The sequence below is a fragment of the Branchiostoma belcheri genome, unplaced genomic scaffold (assembly GCF_001625305.1).
Source record: "Branchiostoma belcheri isolate BF01 breed outbred unplaced genomic scaffold, Haploidv18h27 scaffold81, whole genome shotgun sequence".
Taxonomy (NCBI): Eukaryota; Metazoa; Chordata; class Leptocardii; order Amphioxiformes; family Branchiostomatidae; genus Branchiostoma; species Branchiostoma belcheri.
The window spans coordinates 1547071-1573753 of NW_017804476.1; the positions used below are offsets into that span (position 1 = coordinate 1547071).

General features: G+C 38.8%; 1 protein-coding gene and 1 long non-coding RNA gene across 5 annotated transcripts in view; one reads left to right on the top strand and one right to left on the bottom strand.

Annotated features, from left to right (window-relative positions):
- Nucleotides 1–6: 6 nt before the first annotated feature.
- LOC109486556 (ly6/PLAUR domain-containing protein 6-like) overlaps nt 7–26683 on the bottom strand; it is a 45148-nt gene continuing 18471 nt past the window's right edge. For 2 of the 4 annotated variants that reach the window (XM_019790399.1, XM_019790398.1), the window contains exons 2-5: nt 7842–8125; nt 5501–5599; nt 3412–3545; nt 7–1086 (exon numbers count right to left, since the gene is read on the bottom strand). In XM_019790399.1, the coding sequence (XP_019645958.1) occupies nt 910–1086; nt 3412–3545; nt 5501–5599; nt 7842–7956 (525 nt within the window). In that variant the 5' untranslated portion in view covers nt 7957–8125 and the 3' untranslated portion in view covers nt 7–909. Of the gene's footprint in view, nt 1087–3411; nt 3546–5500; nt 5600–7841; nt 8126–8600; nt 9020–14713; nt 14819–26683 lie in introns of those variants that run through there. The other 2 variants (XM_019790401.1, XM_019790400.1) reach the window with 2 other exon arrangements.
- Nucleotides 3469–23000, top strand: LOC109486566. The gene is made up of 3 exons (XR_002141202.1): nt 3469–3566; nt 17430–17526; nt 22903–23000. It is a non-coding gene; the product is annotated as an uncharacterized LOC109486566 (long non-coding RNA).

A 26683-nucleotide genomic window follows, 5' to 3' on the forward strand; every position in this document is an offset into this window, starting at 1 on the left:
CAAGTAATTGTTGTTGTCGTATTTGAGATACATGTAGTTAAGTTGTAGGGGGTCAAAGGTTTGAATGCAATGCAATCACAAAATTCACAAATATATTTATCAACAATACATGTTTGATCAAAATTAAAGCTGGCAACACAAGAAAATCATGGTTAAATTTACAACACAATTTTTAATATTTTGATCATCAAATAACATGCGATATCATCAGCTGTTGATACAAGGAAGTATGGATGAAATTTAAAACAGATTTCTGAATCCATGTGTTCCAATAATCACAATTTGATGACATGCAAAACCATTAAGTCTGGTTATTATCATTATGTTCCACATTTCAGACAATATATCCTTATAAAAATACATCTGGATACACATAGTCAAACTTTTTAAATATTTACACATGTACAAATTTTCAATATATTCCATGATATCATTCAAATGCTGGGGTACAGATGGTTCAAAATTTATATGCACTTTCTTGTGGTAATGTATTTTTAATATAATACTACAATGACTCCTGTAATTGTGTAACAGTCAAAATTACTGAATACTAAAACTATAAACTATGCTGTCATTCTGTGGCAATCATTTGGATTTTTTTTACAAATATGAGTTGAAGTTTCATGTACTATGATGTAAAATGTTTCTTTTGATGATGATTTCCATTGATTATAACAAAACCACACTCTAAATCTGCTGTTGTAGCTTCAAATTAAGTGATTGAAACTCTAGTACTCATGAACGTTTGAAGTCAATGAAATGAAAGCTATTACAGTGATACAGCTTTAGGGTGGCAAGAAAAGATTTTTTCTAACAAAAACACTGGCTTTGAACAGTTTTTTTTTCTGTGAAGTATTGATAATTGCATCAGAATGACAGGCTTTTCATGTTTTTCTTTTCTATTTTATACTATAGATGTCTGAATAGAGCTGCAGCCAGTAGTGTGAGAAATAACACTTGTAATGAAGGGGGAAACTGTGAAGAACTGCCAACATCATATGGCGTTATTGTGGCAAAGATGGCGGTTGTGTGGTTGGTTGGCACCTCTGGATTGCAGATGTTTCCTTCACAACAGGCTATGCACACCTGGATAGAAATATGCAAATTTGAATATAGCATCATCATGAAAGTACATCTGTGTAGGTGATTGACATTCTAGACAGTCTGAACTGTGTTCCATAACAACCTCCTGATTCCTGGCCAGTTGCTAAGGTCCTGATTTGGATTGATTTGGTTTGGTTTGGTTGGTTGGGATCTCCATTAGTGTGCCAGTTCACGCTATTCTACCTGGAGTCCTGGTCATGATGTAAATCACCGTGTGGCTAATAAAAGACGGGGGTTCGCCAGGCCTCCATCCGGCTGATTTGACGTGAACCACCAGCGTCCAGTCAGTAGTATTTGTCCTCATTCGATTGATTGATTGATTGATTGATTGATTGGTCATTCGATTCTGAAGAATGATAATGCTGCATTGGACACGGCTCCAATAAAATCACTTGAATGGAAGGCATTTCAGCACCTATTAGATATCTCTTGTAAAGTGAAGTGAACTAGAGAAGTAACATTTGCAAAGCAAATGCATAATGTTTACCTTTGGACATGGTCTGCCCTGTTAATTTTTACTCAAACATATTCACATACATGTACTACTAGTATACGGTGACAGGAGCAGAGCAGACCATGAAGTTTGCAACATTATGTAACCCAACACCAGTCACCATGGTGACAGACGTCAACAAATCATGTCATTGGCCAGGTCAGAGGTTAGTGTTTGGAGAAGAAGAGGAAGAGGAAATTGAGTAAAAACAATATGATATACATTTGTAATATCATTAACGTTAGCATCAATATTACCAGTAAGCTCGGGCCCTTCTTCAATTGAAGGCATTTCAGCACCAAGGAGGCATCATTTACATGTAGGCATCAGTTTTGTTCAGGAAGTGAAGTGAAATACATGTATGACATCATATCACTAGCATTGATGTTAACCTTGGTCACTTCTTCAATGGAAAGCATTTCAGCACCAAGGAGGCATCATTTAGACCTCAAGTTGTTAACAAAGTGAATTGAAGTACCATACTATGTCACAACACAGAACTTTGATGATGCAAACTTCTACGGAAGGCATCTCAGCACCATAGAAGTTGAAGAAGTTTCTTTCAGAGATGTGAAATAATTCTGTGTTTTTTAGTGAAGTGAAATGCATGTCATGTCACTAGCACTGTTGTTGAGTTTGGTCCAATCCTTCAATGGAAGGCATTTCAGCACCACAGAGGAGTATTCTGTGACAATTTCTTTCTGAATTGAAATAACCTGATGTTTTCACTATTTGAGATGGAGTTTTAACTTTATTTCTAGTGACGTCGATGAAGGTTCAGTCATGAAAAGTAGTGGATGCTACTTGAAACGTTCAAATCCATCTAGTTGCTTGAGTAACGGAAGTTTTCTTGCATATTTTTAGCGACCTTATCAACCAGCAGAAGTACAAGGTACAGGTATACATCTGAATTGTGTTGGATTTTAACAGACTTGTGATTCTACACCATATTCTATATACCTAACTACAGCTGCTGTGTACATCTTATTACAAAACAGTACAAATATACTGTACATATGAAGATATTGGAATTTTCTTATACACAACCAGGTACTCTTCCTACCCAATATCCTATGTTCTACCAACCTGATGAACTTATTTTCTGATGTAACATCCGTGTCCATAATATCACCAGGGTCCATAATATCGCCACCTTCAGAAATAGTGTGCTTTAAGATATTTTTACTGCAACATACTTTTGGTATGCACTCCTGCACACCTCAAATGTACATACCTAGGGTGCTTAAAAATATCTTAAAGCACACTTTTTCTCAAGGTGGCGATATTATGGACTATGGTCAGGGGTCGAAATAACCCTCTGTGTGCAACTTAGTGCAAGTAAATTTGGTGTCGTGCAACTATTTTTTCGCCGATATGCACGGCGGTGCAAGTTTGCATTATCCGTTTGCATGTAGAAATGTCCAATATTAAAAAGAACTGGAAAGGGAACAAGGAGCCTGCCAAGAAAATGAAAATCCAGCCTTAAAATAAAAGAAATTTACCTTACATGTAGTTTGTCATTTTGCAACAATATTTTCCCATATTAAAATATTTTCGGTACCGATAGTCATAATATTGGATGCTATTAAAGTTACTACATGTACTATTATTTTTGGGGGGTGCAACTATTTTTCTTCTGGTGCAACTATTTTTTTTTTCATCTGCACCAGTGCAAGTTGGCCCCAAAATCTATTTCGACCCCTGATGGTGATATTATGGACACAGATGTTACATGTGACTGTTGGCACTTTGTACATACAATGTACATGTATATACATAAACATAAGAAAGACAAAATACTGTAGTTGACTCACCATGGATCCATCTGTGTTTATTGTACAGCCCACAGTGTTTGGGGTACAGTCCTCCACAGCTGCACACTTTTTCCTCACCATGACACTGCTGCCCTGACCGTTCATCCTGTGTAACGTATGGCAGTACTTGGTACCTGGTGGAAACAAACAAGATGGTAGGTCAGTCTCCTCATCTTCTTAGTTAAATGTGTGAGAGTGCAGATTTCTGCATTATGTTGTGGGAAAAATAAGGGGTGTGGTGGTAAATATGTTTATTGCCATCATGAAAGTTCATCTGTGTTTGTTGGTAGTAACATCCCACTTACTCACTCACTCACTTAGGTACTCACTCACTCACTCACTCACTCACTCACTCACTCACTCACTCACTCACTCACTCACTTGGGTACTCACTCATTCACTCACTTGGGTACTCATTCACTCACTTGGGTACTCATTCACTCACTTGGGTACTCACTCACTCACTCACTCACTTGGGTACTCACTCACTCACTCACTCACTCACTCACTCACTCACTCACTCACTCACTTGGGTACTCACTCACTCACTCACTCATTCACTCACTCATTCACTCAACAAAGATGTCAGATCCCTTAGTGCACTTTCTCCTGAGATAAAAAGTATTCACTATGTTATTACTGTGTAATCCCGTCCAAGCTCATGTATTAAGCTGTTTCTCCACAAGAGGAAGAAATGCTCCCCTTTGTTTACAATTCACGGCTAAGGACAGACCTCCTCAAGGATGGCTGTGATACCAGACTTTAAAAAAGCAGTCTGGGGAAGAAGGAAGGTGGTGGTTATGATGACAATAATCTCTTATTTGTAATTTTAACCCACACAGAAAAAACATGGGCACTTTTTTTTCACCCAAAAATAGTTTCATACAGTTGTAAAGTATAGGAGACAGGAGTTTTCTCCTCAGAGCTTCTGAGGAAGGTGTCTGACACCGAAACGTAAGAAAGGTTAGTCTAACTTGACCGGAAAAAGAAAACTCATGTATCCTACATTTTTTTCACATTTCAATATCTGCATTTTTTAAAGTTTTTTCATCATCGTCAGGCCTATAGTCATATAGCTAAATAATAAGCTATAGGGGAAGTCTGTCTGTCCACAAACGTTTTCTACTTTTGATTACTGTAACTGAATGCTGTTGAGTATTCAGTTGAGTTATAAAACATCATTTCCAGTTTTCATGAGCCATCAATTGTTCAGTTAGATGCTGGAACATCTTAAACTTTCAAATTGCATTACAAAGACGATAAATTACAACTTGGGAATTTGGTACATGAACTTTCCGACCTTTTCTTAGCTCTGAACAAGGTCAAAATTTTCCCAACAGCCCAGTGCTGTAACATTTAAATGAACACGACATTTCCTTAGGCTAGTACTGATACCAGAACACAACAGTGATGCTTTTGAAATCTCAAATGTCCTCAAACCTGCAACTCAAAACAGCACCGCAACCACTTTTTTCCCTCTAAAATTAAACGTTGTTGACAGTTCTTGTACTTTAATTTGTTAAAGGTCGAAAATGCGCCCTTGACACAAGTGTCCAGTGATGGGATGGATATTTCTGCCCTGGGGCAGATGTTTTCATCAAGGCTGTAGACCTGCCGTGTTTCTGGTGTTTTGAGAACAACCTTCTGTTGCCATAACTGAAAAGTGATCCACGAGACATGCTACAATACTTGCTAATTGCTTGTCTCATATGTTGTGGTCTGTGTTGGCAATGCATTGAAACGGATAGAAAAGAAGTGAAATATGGTGATTCTCAAAGATTAAAGCTACAGACGGAAAACATACTTTTTATACAGATTTCGTCTAGTGAAGTCATATGTTATTCATAATGAAGACCTTGGACCAGATCAAGAATCCCATGGCCCATAGCCCCATCCACCAAAATTTAATATAGCTCACAATATAAATGCCGAACAAAATTGCAGAAATACACAAATTTGACCAACCTAGGCCTGCACACATCCTCTTATTATTTGACTAATTTTGAATGACAGCCAGGGTTGTTTCTTTTCCCTACAAAGCTATTTTGTTACCTCGAAATAAATCTGACCATTTATGTAAGTTTACTACCTTGAGGACAGTAGACATCAGGCGCCCATCTGTTGCAGTTGTAGTTGTCTGAAGCTTCTTCACACGTCCAGCACTTCATACTGCCTGGGAAAGGTGTACCTGTTTTGGGTAAAAAACAGTCCTATAAGTCACTTAGTCATACACTTCAAAATGCTGTAGTTTAGCAAGGTTTGATTTTTTTGAAATTTCTGAATTTCTGAATGGTTTATCGTATAGCAAAAACACTATTTTCCACACAGGCAATAGAATTAGCCCATTATCGTGGAAGTTCATCTGTGTGTGTTGGTAGTAATCATAGTACAATGTTAAAGTTTATTCCAACACAAAGTTTGGAAATGATTGACCATTAATTATCCTGATGAAGGCGACGGTGGTCATTGCAAATTTGATCCTGGTACATGTGCTCTTTGTGCTGGAATAAAGTTGAACATTATTGTACTTAGGCCACACCAATTTAATTTGTTGGTTTTCGGATTCGCCTCCTTTTTTTCTGATTTGCAAAAAAAAAAAGATTCTGGTTCTGAATCAACTCAAATATGCTCATATTTTGCCCCCAGCAGTTGAGGAAAGTCTTCTTCTTCCTTGTTGTTACAGTTTTCCATCTATCAATGCAGTGGTTTGATTAAAAGCTCAAAATTCATTGTTTGAATATTAACCCAGCCTTTTGTGTTGACTTCATGGCTCCTATCGTAGCACTTTGGGCTATAATAGGATGCCTGTACCTGTTTTTATTGTTATTTTTTTTCCGCCCTATCGCTTCATATTTTTTCTGAAAAAAATCAGAGAACCAACAAATTAAATTGGTATGGTCGTATTCTGGAAATTGTAGTACATGTAGTAGAATAGCCCATTTGTGTAAGTTACTTTGCTACTAAAGTTAGCCCACTTGTTTCACCTGTCAACATCCTCATCATCTCTTCCAAACAAACCTGTACACATCTTTCGTTAGAGTTGGTTTTGCTTAATTTTGTTATTCTCACAGGTCAGAGGCACTTAATTGTCTACACATTCTTTTCATTACCACCCAAAGCACGGCCAAGTCCTGAGATCTGTCTTTCAACTTGAATGGTAATGACAGGCTCAGCAACTTGGCGTGTTCTCAACATTCCACATGACTTTGACCTCCAGCTGTGTCAGTCACATGCTACTGACCATGCGGCCAACAAACAGTTTTGCTCCGCACAAACAATTTTTTGTAGTAACAGTAATATTTTGACTGTCACCGAGCTTTTCCCGTGGCATTGAATGATCTGGCAGACACTCGGAAATTTCTGGAGGAAACATGATTCCTTGTTTCTGCTTTAGGGGGGCAGGTGGCGACAATCTCTCAACGATTCCCCAAACGTCCATCCGGGTTGTACCATGTGGAACCCACGTAAATATTGTGTGATAAAAAATGGCCATACCTAAATCAGGACCCTCTTAATTCCCACGACAGACTTGTCTACTGGTAAAGACATATATTGTAAACTTGAGGTTACCAAATTGATCCCTTGGGACTTCCTTAAATATGTTGCAGACTTGAATTGTAACAAAAAATTTTTGCTCTCAGGTCCTTTCTTTCTCCACCCTCACCATTTGTATTCCTTTAAATTAGGCGCTGAGACAAAACAGAGACTGAGTGTTAAGGATCGCTTCCCTCCGTTGTGGGTTTAGTTCCAGGGAAGTGGCGATTTGACAGAGTTTTCCTGCTAAGAGCCTAAATCCCTCACAATCTCAGCAAAAAACATTGTCTAGACTGAGGAGTATTTGTTTTTGCATGCAAGGGAGCTGAGCAGGGAAGATCTCTTTGGTTGTCTTTTTGACTTTGGATGGATTTCCATGCATTCTATGTCCCATGCCAGATTCGGAATGTGCAGGATATACAGACTTTGCTACCAAAGTGCCTGGGCTTTTCCAGCCAAAATGGTCAAAAGGCACTTTTCCAGTAGCTGGAGTTCGTTAATTGCTATAATAATTATACTGTTCTGTCAGGAGTGATTGCGGAACTGGCCTGGTCTACACTGTATAATTGCTTGGAGAACAAAGACTAAACATTTAATATTCATTACATTTCAAACAATTCTCATCAACCAACCAACCAACCAACCAACAAACAAACAAACAAACAAACAAACAAACAAACAATTAAGTTCTTGTACTCTACTTGCTTATGCAGTGCTTACAATGTCTAAAGTTAACATTATCTGCAATTTTGCATTTTGCAAATTCAGGCATTATATGAATAAAATTCACAGGTAACAGAAAAAAAGTATTTCAAGCCCTCTTGTTTTGACAGAGCTACAGTACATGCATGTACATTCACAACTTCATAATTAACATTACATAGGCCATTACTCACTTGAGGGGGTATAAGCAGCATCCCATTTTATATCCTGGCCATGAGCCATCTGAAGGACGTGAGAGATCACAGCAAGAAGGAAGGAATAAGAAGTCAGGTCAACACGAATCTCCATGGCATGAAGACTCCAGTAGGAATGTCCCTCCTGACAGTACAGGATCTCTGAACCACGTCTTAAGGTCCAAGATGTTCTTGTAGTCCTTCCGCCTTCAATGTCAGAAGAAAACGCTTCCTCTGGTACTTGAAACACGAGCCACCGCTGGGCATACGTCACATCTTTTCACCTGGAACGAAGAAAGAAGAAAAATGTAATCAATTTGCATAATGTTGTTGGTAAAAACAAGCATCAAATGATAGGACTGACACAAATTTTCGCTGCGCTGCTATATCTGTAAATGAAAATTAAACAGTCAGTCGTTACATCTCATAACAGCAAAGAAAGTAAGAAAGATGTCAGTAATTTTTCCAAAACATTAAATTTCTAACACAAGTTTGATAACAATGTATGAGCTGAATAAAATACCTCAGAACTGTTACACAGAGACCATACACAAATACACGTGTATAACTTATCCCAAACTTAGCGGGAGACCATTTCTGGTGACAGACGTGTTACGTTCTTCCCAACACATCACATTTTTGGACACTCAACACAATCATCAATAGCCAAAGGAAATCAAAGCAAGTGGTCGATTAACTGAACAACATTCAACTGAATGCTGGTCATAACAAGGAATAGGCAGTATATGCAGCATATACCTTCCTCCACACATGGCCACATGCACATTACATCCTCTGGGTCCTCTCAACAGCATGGAGGAGGGAGGGGGGTAGATGATCGTAATCCTTTTGTGCAAAACAGTCCAGTTAACCGTTCCACCCCAACATTAGCTAAACTGCAGGTTGAAAACTAGTCATAGATGAAATAACTGTATCGCCTTTTTCCTAGAAGACTGTGGTGAGAGCAGCTTGGCAGAAACAAGCGGTAAGTGGCCAGAATGGTTGCCTGCTCAGGCCAGACCCTGCTTGACCGCTGCCGACCGTAGCCTGATAGCTGACACAGTCCGAGTCAATCTCTCGTCACCACTGATATCCTCTCCCGGTAGTGGCGACACGAGCGGAGTCAAAGGCCCAGCTGCATTTCCAACATGCCTAGAAAGCCTTTACTGGATCAATGGCTGACTGGCTATAAACATACCTCTACACTCGTCCTGGGACGGAACGATTGAGTGCTTTAGGGGTGGTAAACTGTGTTCTTAGTTAGCTTTGTTTCTTTGGATGTCATTATTGATGAAATTTGTAGCCTGCAGTGGTTGGGTAGACATAATGTCATGTCTAGGGAATTCTTTCCTCTTTTCCTGTGTGTCTATCAAGACGGGCAACTTTGGAACAGCTCAACACTTTAAACTGACACATACCTTAAAAAATCTCTTAAGACAGACTTTCTTCTTTCTTAAGGCTGTTGGTGGTTCACCAGTGTTTTATTGACCTTGAATATGCAATTTTGTGGTCTTTAACATATTGTAAAAAGCAATGTAATTTAAAAAGGTATATTCCTGATTCCTTTTGACTTGAGCACTAAGACTTTATCTTGATGTCTGGTGATTCCAACCACATTTCAAACACTGACTAGTGCTGTGGGGACATTCTCTTAGTCATATCCTACAGACTTCAGGAAGAGGTTTAAAAGGGAAATAATTGTTTGGACCTCCCTGTCCCCAAGTACAAATTTTCTTTAGAAGTGGTTGGACCTTCAGAATACTTCATTTCAATTACGGGATCCCCTTTTCCTATTTTGTCTTCTTGCTAAATGAAATATAAGGCCACACCAATTCAATTTTATGGATGACATCCTCTGAAGACCCCCAAACTAGCGCGCGCGGGCGAAAAAAATAAAAATCCGGCCAAAAATAAAAATGCTACAAAACCACAGGAATACAAACCTGGTATTGTGAATTTGGCGCATTACATAGCGACGTATACGACAGGCCGACACATGCTGGATTTTTGCGGAATATATGAATCGACACTGCTGTACGTATGTACTGAGTTCTTGAGTCTTGGAGCTTCGGTAGCCTGGCTGCCGTCAACCAGAGTTATCACCACCATGCACTACCCAGGCCTAAAGCCAGGCCAGAGCCTCGGAATACGTGATTTTTTTTTTTTTTGAGATCGGGCGAAAATCAATGCGCGCGCGGATGTCATCCATAAAATTAAATCGGTGTGGCCTAACATGCAATGATTTCTTGTGCTCTTTTTCACAATGCTGTACTAGAGAGTTCTATAAAAAGGGTTATGCAGAGGGTTTCTATCATATAGAAACAGTAATAGACAGAGGGAAGTTGCAACATTCCCAAATATACTAATTTATATACTTTTTGCAGAATTGCAATGGAAATTGTCTGCCTCCAGTTTCTGCAAGAGAATTGCTATCAATATTCAAACCAACTGACCACTTTCAAACCATCACATGTAAGTGAGGGAAGGAATGGTCAACAGTGGGAGATAGACTTACACCAGCTGACACAGGGCTGCATCTCAGCTATATATGTATGGGAAAAGGCACAGCAAAGAATTCTTGCCCCTTGTAGCAGCATTCCAAAATGGCAGGGCTCTTGAAATCTTGCCAACTGCTGTATGATGTGGTCTAACGTATAAGAAAAACGTATGAAAATACAATTTGATTTAAGTGAAAATTACATTTTCAATACATTAAGAAAAGAATTTAAAAAAACACTGCCACAGGATTTAATTTGATAACATTAGGGTTAAATTTGAACAATTGGAAAAATAATATTTTTAGTGCTTTTTTGCTATACTATTTTATGTAATGTATGTGATCTGTATTCAGCAAAAATCTGTATTCAGCAAAAATCAAAATATAATTTTGTTTATTTGACATGCCTTTTGTAATATGATTCTAAAATACTAGCTGCGCAATTAAAATGAAAAGACTGCTAACAAGCATCCAGAGACAGTTGAATAAAACAATGATGCCCAGTAGACCTCAATGTTTCCTGTCTTTGAAGGAAAAGCCAGGTCTCTCCAAAGCCATGGAAGTAGTGATGCATACCGGTTCACTGGACTTGGATCCGGACTTGTAAGAATGTTAGGTTCAAGTCCAAAAAAACCTAAAGGTCAAGAACCGAGTCCAGACTTATTACCATAAAAGACCATTTCACATGCCCCTTTTCTTTCCAAACCACCTAAAACAGTCCGTAGATTGTAAAATCTTTGCTGCAAAACGAAGAAAACATTGCCATCGGGAATCTTCAAGTACCGGCTTCCATGTCATGTGGCCAAAGTTTCACCCGGACAACATTGAGGTTGCCAACATGCAATTTTGTATATGCCATGGGTTTAGGTCCGGACTTACAAGTCCAGAACTGAACCAAATCTCTGGACTTGAATCCGGACCTGAACCTAAAATTGGGTTTAGGTATGCAGCACTACATGGAAGGAAGCCCTCCCCTCATTCATTCTCCATCTATTGGTAGATCATTACTTTGTCATTCTAACCTTAGCCCTGGCTGTCATCTGATACATGTATGACAGGTTAAGACAAGGTTTGTTTAAAAAAGATGAGGAGATAGGAGCCTATAGAAACTGCAAGGACCCTCCATTCATTCCAACAATGATATAAAGGTCAGGAAAAGTGGTTAAGGCCACACCAATTCAATTTATTGTTTCTTGGATTTTTTCAGAAAAAATATGAAGCAACAGGGCGAAATAAAAAAAAATTAAAAAAACTGGCCAAGGCAACCCATGTTAGCCAGAAATGTTACAATATGTCATGAAGTGAACATACCAGGCTGGATTATAATTAAAACAATAGATTTTGAACTTTCAATGAAACAAAATTGCATTGTTACATTGAAAAACTTTAAGAACTAGGTGTGGCCTAAGGAACACATTTTTGGATTACATCCAATGTAGATGGAGTTAGAATAGGTCATGAAGAGGCTATGCATAACAAAGGTGATTCCAAGTTCTTTCCTACATGTATCATAGGCAAGCAGATCAAGTTGTGTTTAGAAGTAGACAGTTTGTAAAAAGGTTGTGGCCTTGTCAGATTAGAATCTTTGTCCTTCAGAGAGAAAATGACATCCAAAGAGGACCAGGTGTTCGTAACTTGACATATGCTGACTACAGAACTTTAAACTTTGCTGACTTGAAGAACTTTAAACTGATGGCAACTCACATGGCCCAGCTCCATTTTGTGTGTATACAGAAGAACTGCAAATTCTTTCCATTTTTGAGCGCTGATAATATTTGACAATTCAAAGCTGGTGGATTATTTGGACCACTCCATGTAACAATTTTGGTTGGAAAAACTCAAAAGAGTCATTGTTTTCCACAAGATCACATTTGTTTTAAGTTATTAGAATGGAAAGTTCAAAGAAATTCAGAAAGAGCTTAAGTTAATCTATAAAAGTTAGTTAACAAAGTCATTAGAATGGAAAGTTTCAAGAAATTCAGAAATAGCTTTCCTCTATTCTCATGCACACACATGACTAATAAACTGGTGGATGTCCCAACTACTAAGTACCTAATACCAGCCCAGAAGAGAACAAGAAATAGCCATGCATTCAAGTACCAGAGGATTGAGGTGTTCAACAATTCATTCTTTCCTAGAACTATCGCAGAGTGGAACTCACTGTCACCAAGTACAGTAGGGGCATTGTCAATAGATAGCTTTAAACAATGTCTAGAGATAGAAGTTCAAGGGTTAGGTGTAACAAGTCGATCGGTGTAATATAGCCAGCTGCCGCCGCGCCGCGTGCCTGTGAAGCAGGTGTGTTACGCCGAAAGGCGGTTATACCGGCTATACAGATACAGATACACTCAACAAATGGAATGACCTTAAGAGAAAGGTCTGTCTCAAATATCTTCAACAGTTGTGATTGGGTGATATCAGTGACTTGTCCTGACTAAGTCCTTTGACTGTAGTACATGTGTCTAAGAAATGCGATAAGGGTTTGTCTTAAAGGATGTGATTATTTCCAAGACTCATGTTTGGTCAGGAAAATGTCCAATAGCTCTGTGACAGCAAGCTAATACTTTTTTTGCTCTTGGAGGCCAGAGTGCCAATCCTGGGTGGTCTCTGCAAAGTTTGCATTTTTCTCTCCCAAGTAACTTTCAAACAGAGAAACATGACTTGAAATAAATGACACTGAGATAAGATTAGACTTCTGTTCAAAACTACTACACAGGGGGACACAGGGGAAAATACAGGCCTGTATGTCTTTGGTCACTTTCCCCTGCCCTTGCCATATTTCAAACCCTTAATGTGTGAAAAATACATGCTGAAAGCATAATTACTCCCTTAAGGGTGTTGCAACCTTAAGGAATAATTGCCTCAAAGTACAGGGTAAGTTTCAATTTGTGCAGAAACATAAAAGAAGTGCCTTTCTTCAGTTACGGAGTTGTAAATTATACGAGAGCTTTATTTTCTCAGCTGCTATTTTAACTAGTCTAGACATCTGTCCGATGAAGTGAAAAACAGATTTTTTGTTATTTGAAATGCTTGTTGACGTGAAAACACTGTACTGACAGTTAAAAAGAACCTCTGAGTCAGTGGCTTCAGGCCATAACATTAAGTTCTGCGAACAAGAAATTAGTCTGCCCCTAAGTTAGAACATATATGTAACACATGGAAATTGTCCTAGACCGGAAAGATTATACTGTTTTAGGTTACACAGCCTTGTATCTTCCTTCACACACATCATATATATGCAGGCTTCAACATTGCCTTTTCACTATACATAGTCTACGTAGAGGTGAGACATTACATATGCCCCAATTGCCCTAAGATGACCTCTTAATCCCACATACAAAAGGTAATATACCAGGTACAAAAAGGACAAGTTATCTTAATCCTATGTCTTTAGTGTAATGGAAAATTTAATTTTTTCCTAAAGAGTCACCCTGCGGAGCATTTGACTGTAGTGTACTGAAACACTGTTTCTTCATGTTGTACAACCATGTTTGTAAAATAAAATTGCCCCTGGCTGTGTTGTGGCCCGCAAATACCACAAGACAAGAGGACAAAAATATAATTTCCTTTCTTTCCACAGCCACTTGTGTATGTATCAGCGAGTTGACTTTTCCTGAGCTGTTGCTGTTTCACCTGGCCTTGGACAGAAAAGAGCAGTTAGGACGCGTCACTCAAGTAGTACTTCTGTTTGACGGAAATGTCGCCTGTGTTTCCTGACAAAAGTCAGAAGTGGTGGCGAGCATGTGAGGCCGGTCGATCACTCTGTTTTGGTCCGTCTACTTTTGGATATCTCACAATCTTTTGTAATGAGCATTCTTCCTCCCCTTTTAACATTCAACACAAGATTCTTACTCTAGCCAGTTATCTATTGCATAATGTTTCTATGTCATAAAATGCTAACACACAGTGCAGATTAATCACAAGAAAGAACTTTCCAACTCCACTCATACCTGTTTTTTGTACTGAGCTAGTGTAACAGTGCTTAACCATGCTAAATGGTCGTGCAACCTTTTAGTGTAGTGGTTAGCATTGGTGACCGCCAAGCGGACAACTCGGGTTCGATTCCCGGTTGTGACCTGCTCGCCCCTTTCGGTTTTTACACTAGCATAATACTATGATGTCCTACACAACTGAATACCTAAGATACCTTCTCATATATTCTACCGTGTGTTCAGGTCTTAGTAGACAATATTGCAAAACAACTGCAGCCTATAGCAACAACAAGTGTACCATATTTAAGATGAGACAATAACTAAGATGTAACATTACAAGAGTCTTACAACAACTTACCCTCATAGACTGCAATCGAAAGTATACGTTCAATGCCTTCATAGCTAAGAATGTAATATATGTGGGCTAACCCTCTTATTCGTACCTTATAAATCTTTTCCAGTTTCGCTGTCCTTCAGTAAAGTAGCAGCAGAAATCTAACATATCACTGAGAACAATGTCAGGATCTGTGACTGTGTGTGTAACCAGTTACCACCAGCCAACAGAACTGGTCACACCACTAGTGGTACTGCCAGACCAGAAGCTTTCAACTCCCAGTCTGTCACTCAACCACACTGAGGACCAATCACGTTACAGCCCTTTAATAGTATCAAATAAAGGCTCTCTTTCTTGAGTGAAATGGAATAAGAGATGCAGTTTTACCATTTTTTCTGAGACATGAGGACATTCTTGTGAGATACCCTTGATATCTGATATAGACAGATCATGACATGCACTGATAAACAACTTGCTGGAACGTCCTAAAATGTAGGACAGAAAGTTGTAAAAATTTACCTTGTTACAAAATGGAGGCAATGAATTCCTTGATGCTAACTGGTACCAAAAAAATCTACAAATTGTTAAAGTTATGGGGTTTTATTTCAGTTTGGATTGTAGTGCAGTGTACTAACATACTGGGTGACTCGAAAGCTTATTTCTGTGAGATTTGTAGCTTGTGGCAGCTGGGAGGTATGATCCCAGGTAAACGATGCAGATAAACAATCACCTGGATGACAGACCACCATCATGCTCTCAGCTTCCCTCCTAGTTGATCTTAAATCAAACTCAAGCAAAATTTTAAGGGGCACGTTACTCAATAAGCGCATGCGGGAGATTTGCTATAGCTTAGGGTACAGAGGAAAATTTTCAATATAAAAAGAAATTGATTCTATTGTGAAAATTAGTAGGTGAGCCTCAGAATGTGTATTGTGACATTCAAAGCATGTAAAATTAAACGAGAAAAAAGGCAAAAGTTCTAGAAATGGGGTAAATCGGTCAAGGGAGTAAAAAGGGTCCAGCTGCTACAGTGCTGCTGGCCACATGTACAAGACATAATTCAACACCTGAAGTCTGGAGGTAGAGACATGCCTGTTGCCCACCTGGAGTTGATGTTGCATACAGTTTATCTTTCAACCTTTTAGTCCTGTTGACAGACGTGGAATTCCTGTCTCTGGTTTGTTGCTAAACAATTTTGTCTTTTACAGGCCACAGAATATTCTCAAAAGAAGTTATTTCAATAGCGTTTCGTCAACAAGACAAATACGCATGCAGTATAGCGGTCTGGACATTTTATATAATATGGCAATATGCTTTTGCTGTCTTTGCTAATCTTAGGAGTAGAGAACTTCCTTGGAAAAAAAAGGATATGAAATGGTAACTCAAAGGATAGACAAGTTAGAATCTTTCCCACACTTTTTGGACTATTGGGCAGTGCCCATCTATTATTTTAGCCCTTGGGTCACACAGTTGTTCAAACATTACAGCAGGGGGCCAGTAGTCTACAAGTAAGAGGAAAGGCTCAAAAATGTTTCTCACTGCCCTGTCAAATCAGAGAAGATTGCACTTAGTAATAGAAAAAAAAAGAAGTACGTGATTGAAAAAATGAAATCAAAAGATTTTAAAACATTTTCAAATTGTCACAGATTGCCAACTACTGTATTGTGAGTGTAAGTGCGCAACGCCAAAGCTCTATTTGTGCCTAATCTATATGTACCAAGTAAATCTGGACAGTATCCTTTTTATGAAGTTCTTTGTCTGTGATGTCAGGTGAGGTGATTGATGTGCACAGCAGGTATCAGGGAAATCAGCTGGGCTTTCAGGTGAGTCAGGTCACCTGCTGATCCACATTTTTACAAACTTTCAAAATACTACCATTTATATTACTGTAAATCACTTAATATTGGCACTTTTATATTTGCGGTCACTTCTGTACCACGAATTTATCATTACCGCAAACAAATAACTTTTTCTTCTTCTTCACCTGCCACCAATGCAAATTTAAAGTTTTGCGATCCATTTTCTCAGACTGCGAAATTTGGCTACATACAGCGAATTTAAAGTGATTTAAAGTACTTCTGATGTATATCAAATCAAGGACATTTTGTAAAATGTCCTTGTGTACATGTAGCTTGAGTTATAGGTTGATTGAGTTCTGCATGTCAGAATGATTTTGGTGGTCGCAAGAGTTATTGAGTTATAATTGCGTCATGACATCACTGACAGTTTCTCCTGTTACTCCTCAGTTTTCTCTGCCTCCCAAGTCTGAAATCTGAGCCAATAGTTTACTCCGCAATATCATGGCCCCTGGTTACCAGGAATTCTGTCTCCTTGGTCCACCTGCCAAGCCCTGCGTGGTGCTGTTTATGTTTCCCCTGAAGTTCCTGTTTACCTGCGAAGCACCTCTGGTGTGGTGAGGCAGGCAGGGAAGAAAAATGTACTGCCTGATAGACATACTAAAGGAGCCAAAGCAATATGCTATACTTGGACTTCATGAAGTACCATTAGTTTAATGTTTTGTATAAGCATGGAGTTATTTAACTCCATGGTATAACATGTTACATACAAGACATCATCATATACATTGTACATATTATTAACAAGCACCATTTCCCAAATCTTTGTCATGCTTTGTAGACAAAGTAAAATCTCAGTGTTGTTTTCAAGTAGTTTTGGCATTAAACCTACTACAAATTTAAAAGATTTAGCAAACGTTAGCTTATTGACTGACAATATGAAGATAACTTGCAAAGAGCTGAAATTATTATTTTTTGGCATTACATAGGTTTATAACGGACTAGTCTTTATAATCTTTTTCTTTTTAGATGCTGACTCTTGCCAGATGATGCTGAGTTACAGTGCAGAGCACATGATGGTTACAACTACAAGCTTCACACTATCAAAGATGGCAGAGTGGTCCAGGTGCAGTGTACACTTCTAATAGTTTGTGCTATTCCTAATAAGTGCACATTCCTACTCTAGTAAAAATGTGTGGGTGTTTTTAACGTGCTCAAGGTGTGTGCTGCACTGGACTAACGTGTATGAAGACAGACCGCTTCCAAAAGCCAAAAGAATGGGTCTATAAGAGTAGCATGCATGTCTGAATTTAGAAGTAAAAGTCAAGATTTGACGCTACATGACCCTCTGGTCATTAAGCAAGGTTACTAACTATTAGACTTCTATACATGAACGTGCACCTAAGTTTGGAGCATTGCAGCTCGTGTTCTTGGCTGAAAATCATTATGTTTCGTCTCAAGCATTATGCCTTGAGTCCATCAGCTTTTACTTTAAGAACAATTTGAGAAGATACAACAGAAACTTTCTTTGATGCAGAGCTGAAAAGGCTGGTTTAAAAAGATCATGTCTGGGGGGATGAAACTGATCAACGTTGTCCAATTATCCCGTCAAGGTGGTTTAGGTATAAGCCCCACAGGTATGGACTCAAAGCTGGGACATGACCTTCTTGGGGGCTGCATGCCCTTTTCCGTAGAGCGTAATCGGTAATTTTAATTCTATGTAGAGCATAGACGGACCGCTAGAGTGTAAATGGTGCATTTTGCAAGGAGTGCAATTCACCGTTTTGATTCTACGTAATATGTTGTCATATTTATCATAAAACGTAATGGGGAGGTTTCCTGAATTCAGCATACTATGTAGCCGGTTCTCAAAATTTAGCGTAGAGCGTTGTCAGGACCCCCATGCAGGCCCTCCTCCTTCCATGGAGGGGAAAGTCAGTAACCTTCTTTACTCATATTAGCATTCCTCAAACCAAGGATGTTATATTAGGTTCATTGCTCAAACAAAATTGCTGTTTTGGAATGAAGAGCTTTTTACTGCTATTGAGAATGCTGAACATTTTACTGAGTAAATGTGGTTTTGTAGGATTTAATTTGAAAATCAGACTAGGTTCAGGAGGCATCTTCAGGTTTCCAAGAAGTTGACTTTACTTTGCCAAGGCTCTTAGGATCGGAATAGCATTAAGAGCTGTACTCGACCAGTTCTAATGAGGTCTTCCAAGAAGGGGTGACGTAAACACAGTCAACTACAAAACCTTAGCTCAAAGGGTAAATGTAGACTGGATCAATGTAGGGAGTGTCTCGGCCACACCAGGCTCAAAATACTTTTTTCTACATACTTGTACATGCACCAGTGCAGGTAACATTGAAAATTACTTGCACCAGACAAATTTTACCTGCACAAATCATTGCAATAATTTCTTCATACTTCATAGGTGGTTACAGTCAATGCAGCAAATTAAAATCCACACTCACTCACACACACCTACACATGTACAAATGTATAAAACCAATACATGGACCAGTGCAGGTTAGGTGCAGGTAGACATCAGAAATACCTTCACAGCTCCAATTTTACCTGCACTAACTTGCATATGCATGTGGTATTTTGAGCCCTGGTACATACACCAGACTTATTTGTATCTAAAGTTAGTCAGGACATCGCTATGTATATCCTGGTGGATCTGTGATGCCTCAAGGCTAGGATTTATCTGACTTTACTCAAGAAAAGAATGACGCATCACTGTCAATAGGCGAATCAAGACAAGACGCAAAGAGGAAATGGGACTTATAGACCATGCGTGTGTTTAAAAATCCTATTAGATTTAGACTAATCTGCATAATGTAGTTTATCTATTCCTTATCCCTGAGTGACTAAAGTTGGGAAGACATTATTGGGCAAGAGATTATTGGACAAGAACTTCAAAAAAGTAAGTATAGCCAAGGAGCCTCAAATTGAACTTTCTTGATATAGCTTCATGATGATATTAAAATTTTGATAACCACTGTGTTAGCCAGTAAATATAATTATAAATAAGCTATATTCTACAATGGCCCTCTGTTACATTTTTCTTCCACTCAACAAAGCAAAGTTCAACAAAGAATGCTTCAGAGGTGCACTTTACTGGAGAGGGCACACACTATGTTTGGACACTTCGCTACACTTTCTCTTGTTGACCCTTTGCACTTAGTGTTCTTTCCCTCCAACTATCAAGTGAACCAGAAAAAGTAAATGTATCCTCTCCCCTCAACATATTACCAGTGCATTAGTTTTGCTTGAGTTACCAGTAAGTTCCTGCATATATTTAAAAGTAAAGCAAATATTTAGCATTGAAAAATTCCTCTAAACCAAAAGGAACGACATATCTAAAGAGTTTAAAGCATAAATCACCCATCTCATGCAAGTTCTTACAGGTTAGTGTATTTGACACCTCTCTAAGAAGAGGCTTGGTGTTGAAATAATTGAAGGGGAGGATTTGGGACATTGTTTACATTGTAACCGAGAAGAAAGGGAAAGGTAAACAGAGTTCACAGGTCCTCAGTACACAATAGCGCAAAGTAAACAAGGACTGGTGTTCGGGAGTCTGCCTTGTTGCCACATACAGGGGTGTGTATGACACCTTCGCCCTTGTGTTTTGTCCTTGAAATACCTTGGAAGAAAGAGCGGGATGGATTACAAGAAAGGTATTAAGATATGAGTTTACAAATGGCTTGTCCAGCTCACTGTGCTGTAAATGCAATTGAAAGTTACAAACAGCCCATTCCATCATGTTTCTGTTGTATGCGATAACGTTTGATATTATAAACCATCCCGTCATTTTCAGTCTGTCTCTTTGACCAGGCAAAACTTCTTCCTTAGACCATAACAATTTAACCTGTTCCCCCTCCCCTTCCACATATCTGGTGGAAAATTTTAATAAATGATATAAAATAACTAAGTAAATAAATCTGCTATTTCTCAGTTTTCTTTTGTAATATTATAATGAAAACAAACTGAGGTAAAAACTTACATCTGTTTATTCACTGTAAGTATTGCAATGATACTTTCCCCCATAGTCAGTTTTTATTTTTATATTCGTATCTATATATATTAAAGTGTCATTTTTTTATATCCAAACAACAAAGAAATCAACTTGATGTAGCCTTACATGCAACCTCTGATGACCAAAAGATTTTGTTTTACTTCATCTGATGCTAACTGAAAGACTCTTCTCCCTTCTTTCTACATGAACCAAAAATTGATGTCATCCGTGTATACTGAGACTTCAAACAGGAAAGACATGGAAGCCATACATCACCAGGTAGTTAACTGTTGTGTAGACATCTCACAGACAGTTGAAATAAACAAACTTGACTCAGGGGAGAAGGTAACTATCATTTATCCTAATCATCTCACTGACAGAAAGGATCGGTTATGGCATGTTCACTACTATTGGGTGACATTAGCTTTGAAAAGTTTTGTACTCAAATCACAAATGTGTGTAATTTGGAGTGTAAGGCCACACCAAGTAAATTTTATGGATGACGTCCTTTGGAGACCCTAAATCTAATGCAAGAGGGTGAAAAAAAAACAGGAAGGGCCCTAAAAAACTAGATGCCTAGATTAGAAATATACTAAGAGACGACAAATGTTAGGACACAAATTGAATGAGGTGACACAGTGTAACAAGCAAGAAGTCTTTTATTCATCATCAAAACAGGTGGAACAGCAGTTGTCGTCCTGTCCTGTTTTCTTTCTTTAATCACATCTTCCCTTATCTCACTGTTGTGACTCTTTGGTCATAGTTACAGGAAGCGGAATTTCTTGTGTTTTTTTCTAGGAACAGGCCAAAATCAATGCGCGCGCGGACGTCATCCATAAAATTTACTTGGTGTGGCCTAATGAAAAATGCATACATGTATGTCGACAACTTTTATAATAAATTTTCAACATCCTACTCCAAACAAATATCTTTTCAAGCAATTCAGCTGAGTTGACCCTCGGGACAGTAAGTGAGTGTATTCCCCCCAAAGCAGATATTGAGAGAGAAGAGTAATATATTCACTTGGTATCATCTCCCACATGTCTGCTTTGAGATTGTTACATGTACTACCTTTCCACTCAACACATATAAGGCCACACCAATTTAATTTCTTGGTTAACGGATTCGCCCGCTTCATTTTTTTCTGATTTGCAAATAAAAATAAAAATTCAGAATCAACTGCTGCAAAATGCTCATATTTTGCCCTGAACAGTTGAACACAGTCCTTTTCTTCCTAGTTGTTACAGTTATTCCATCTTTCAATGCAATGGTATCATTAAAAGTTCAAAATTCATTGTTTAAATTTTGAACCAGCCTGATGTGTTGACTTCATGGCTCCTAGCGTACCATTTTGGGCCATAATAGGATGCCTTATTATTAAGGCCTGTTTTTTTTAATATTTTTTTTTTCGCCCGCCCACTCCATTATTTTTCCAGAAAAATCCGTTAACCAAGAAATTAAATTGGTGTGGCCTAAGAGAACTATTTGAACCAAGGAAGTGTAAAAATCTCTTCCCTTGTTAGAAGTTACTGCAGACATCTCTAATTGGTATCTTTCAAGTTCAAAGATTGTAACTTACCCTTGCCAACCATATCTCCTTCAACTTCAAAGCAGCCAGTTCAAACTTTTGTTGTAAGTACACTGTACAGTACATCAGTGTCAGCATACATTACAGTAAGAAGGTTCTCCTTTTAACAAGTTTAACATTCATGTATTCTACTCATTTTCACCCTAGCATAACCGTTTAGACTCGAAATAGTTTGGCAGAGAAAAGTCACAGATATCTATGTCATCTACTGTACACAAAGTGCTCACAACTGCTCTTGGCAAAGACTAACTAGGAGTTCTCAGTAAACAACTCTGCTCTAGTACCATATCTGAAACTACATTCTGGGTTTCTGGCAGATTTTTAAACAAAGATATTACAGTATAACTATTGAACGACCACCTACACAGAGGCACATGCAAGACCTGTGGAATTTTCACTGATGCCGAAAACAGTCCGTTGTTGATTGTGTTTCTAGAATGTACCTTTTGTTAACTTTGATGGGCAAATAGGGCAGAAGTCTACATAGGAAACGGTTCTCTGATTCTCAAGGCTATACAGTTACGGCCTCACAGCCTTTAACACAGATCAAATAAACTCCTGGCTTACAATTCTACCGCTGGAGTTTTTTGTTTGTGTTCGTTGCGAGGATAAATGAGGTATCTGAGCTCGTTTTCAGCAAATGGCAACAAACTTTGACCGAATCAGTGAAAACAAACTGTCTTTCGGGATGAAGATGCTCCACCCTTTTTTGTTAGCTCAAATTTGCTGCTTAGCACGTGGTGCATTTTAACCCAAAGGGACCATTGCCTAGTTCCTGCTATTACTCTCTTATCCTCAATATATTATATCAAGGACATTACATCTATCACTTAAAGCAATTACAAATGTACCAGTAATCTCTAATTTCTGCTCTTTCTGTTCTTTCAAACAGGAAGATGACTAGGTTCAAGAGATCACAGCTTCTCATCTTCAAAGTATGGCACTCTGATTCCGTATTAAATGGCACGCAAATTTGCAGAACTGAAAACAACAAAACATCTGCACTAAGACTGTTAGCTAGAAGGAGATAATACTAGATGATTCAGGACTGTCACGCCAAGTCGGTGAGTGTATAACCAAGGCATGACCCTACAGTTTGGAATGCCAAACAATACCTTATAATACACAACCCCGTTCTAACGTACCCCATCTATCTTAGCCTCTACCAGGCTCCGCGGATCGCTGGAAAAATAGTAGAAATTGGCTGAAATAAAGGGATAGTATACCAGAGAAGATCCAGGGCCATAGAAGCTCCAATTTGCGACCCACGTGGCTACATCTATCTAACCATGGACAGATATAGATTTTTTACCAGAGGTCAACCACTTTAGCTCAGAAAAATTCCAACCATTCCACTCGACAATCCCTGTCCAGACAGAGTGCAGCCATCATAGGAGGATGCTGTCATCCTGAAGGTACTAAAGGCCTGTGTTTGCCCACTCCTTTTAATCTAATTACCGCCAATTATCAGCCTCTTGTCCCAACGTGTGCACCCACTTAGGATGAGATTGATGGGCCCTGGAGATGTGATAGGGGTTTTTGAGTGACAGGACAAGTGTCTCTCACTGTTGCCACCACTCCTGAACAAACCTCCCCGCAGACCCCATGCAGGGTCTCAGCATCTGTGAGATTCAGGCCCTGCCTTTTGTGACTTATGGACAGTCTCAAATCCTACATATTAATAGAAGGATTGGAGTAAATAGAACAGGGAGGGGACATATGCGTCATAGTTTGAAGATGACAGAAGAGAACCCTGCTGGTTGCATCTGCTGTTTGTGATTCTATGTTTTACCCATTTCGTACTAGACCTGCTGGGTAGGTATTGCACAGTAGTACAAGCACTTTGCTACTGTGCATATAAGGCTAACATCCAGACAGTCCTAATGTCTAGACCTACATGTATTGCTTCCTTTTTTTTTTTTTTTGAGACGATGTACTGTGAAAGAGATATTCCAATCTTACCTCCCAATATTTTCTGCTTGAATTCACATGATCTACCTACGGCACACTACATAATATACTTACCAGTATACTAGTAGTTTCCGACTAGTGTTTCCAACTATAAAAATACAAAACAGAACTTGAACTACATGATACACAGACCTGTCTGTGAGCTCATTCCATGGTAGAGAAAACGGTGCATGTTCTATATTTAAACTGGTTTAACCAAGCCTAAACGTCTGGTACTAGTAGGAGAATGCACTCCACTCACAACTCTGTTTTGATTTGGTCACCGAAATTTGGGCTAACTGTTCAGAGTCCTGAGTGGGTGTTGGAACTGTAATCCCAGGTACTTGTTGTTGTTGGGAGAAGATCTCTTGATCATGCGGTCTACAAGCCGCACTCTGTCTTTGATGAGAGAAGAGGAGGGACCATTTTTGTCTGTGTTTGTTGACTTGTCATCAGCCTATTGGACAGCTTTCAAAACATCCACTTTTCTGGGGGTTTGCTCTATCATATGTATGACCACCATTATGAAATCATTTCTGCCCAGCCCTACAGTGTAGGATTATTGGCAGCCATTACAATTGTGACCCGGTACATAAAAAACAAGGGGACAAAAGGATAACCGAGAAGGGAACATTAAACAACTGATTTTATGTGTGCTAAAGATGGAACTAGTGCGTTAGTAATATTTACATATATTCATTCCTGGCTAATTTACACAGTTTTAAACAGTCTTAAGGCCATGGTATACAAAATGTAACATAATGTCTACGAACCTGTAGCAAGTTATACCATAAAACATCATTCGCTTGTGCATGGCAAGAAAACATCAGAAATTGATTGCTAAATAATTATAGATTGACAAACCGTTGGTCGTTTTGCCGTAAACTGCAACATTAAAAAAAATGTCACATTAAACGTTTGATTACTGTCAAAGGAGGAGGTGAAATATGATATGACGTCCAATGATGTTGATATGAAACTTTATGAATCATTATTGCATTCCTGTCCAGATGGACTAAATGTGCATATATGGTGCAGAGCATGCAATTCATGAGTACAGAACAGTTCAACAATAATACTGTATTCTAATGCTAAATATTAAAATCCTATCTATTAAGACAGCACTGGGTACTATATTAGATGAAAAGTTTAAGGTGGTAGCGTGTCGTAATTTTACCTTAAATGTCCATTGAGTTGTAGAATAGTGGAGTTTCCCCCAAAACAAGGCAGTCAGAATAGTACGACCGTCCCATCTATTAAACATCAACCCAGGATGGTGCCAACAACTGGATGACATTTTCTGCTCAGTAGCGGACACATTAGTCCTAACCAACGGGGTTTCCCACCCCGTCAACACTCCGGAACAGCGTTTGAAGTAAACCCAGACCGTGCTTTCTTGCTCTTTTTCAGGTCGACAGAGATTTGAATCCAAGCCAGCATTTCATGCTCCAAGTAGATGTGTATGGCTTTAGTTTTATTTTTGTCTTCTTGCATAGAGAAGTATATTTTTGGACCAGAGAATTCGAAAGCAGCGCATAATTAGACAATGACAATGAACTTATTACATATTCACGCCCTACATGGGCAAAATGCACTACCTTAGATAACTGAGGTACAAGGGTGAGAGGAACTACTACATTACTATGTACTAGGTCTATATCTACCAAATCCCTTCTCTCTTTTTGAAACAAGCATGAACAAATTTACATAGTGTTTCATTTATATATCGTAGTTCGAATTCTTGAAGGACATAATATGTTTAAACAATTCTCTTACATTTTAGAGAATTGTTTTACAAATTAGAAATTGTTTTACATTTTACAAATTAGAAATATATACATGACTAACATGTACAAAACACCATAAGAAGGCGTAACACTATAGACAGCAATTTTCAATACGTAGTTCTTAGGGAAAAACAACATTGAAGGAATCTTAGTAGTACCAGTCGGCTGGACAAAAAGACGGCAAGTTAAAAGGCACTGGTACAATTTTAGCAGTTGCTATAAGTATAATCGTCTCTTTTCAACTCCCGACTGATGAGAAAACAACAAGAACCGGGTTCGGCACTACCAAATTACCAGCTATATCAAATTGCAAACTTGCGGCTTTTCCGAACAACCTACCAATTTTGAGTTGAAGATCGCACAACAAATAAACAATAGTTTGGTCCAGCTTTTGAGGATTTTTCATAACCATTCACAGAATAAATTGAAGTGAAAGTTAATCGCTCAGTTGTTTTGGGGGAGTCACGAAAAGTGGTAAAGTGTTTATTCTTTGGACAACGTAGGAGGAATTGAAAACCCCGGCCGGCTACCACCGCCAACATACCCCTGGGCTCAACTCCCACGTAGCGGTAATTTAGATAGGCGGGCGAAGGGCTCTTGGCCGTCGAAGGAAAACGGCTAGCGCCCCGATACTAGCCTGGCACCCAGGGTTAAAAACCGCGGATTTCTAGGGAATGTTTCTGGCTTCAAAAGACTGTAGGAGATGACATAACTGATGGAGGTAAGGCGATACGTCTGAACCTGTGGCTTCGGCCACCCGAGGAATTTGGCAAAGGACGCCGAAAGAATTAAGAAAGTTGATGATTTTACCTGCTGGAAGTAAAGAACTGTCTATTTGTGATTTTTGTATAGTATATGTAGTATGCAGTATCAAAACCAGAAACGTCAGAAAAAAAGGTGGACTTTTCATCGTTACGATTGTTATGTAGGAATCTA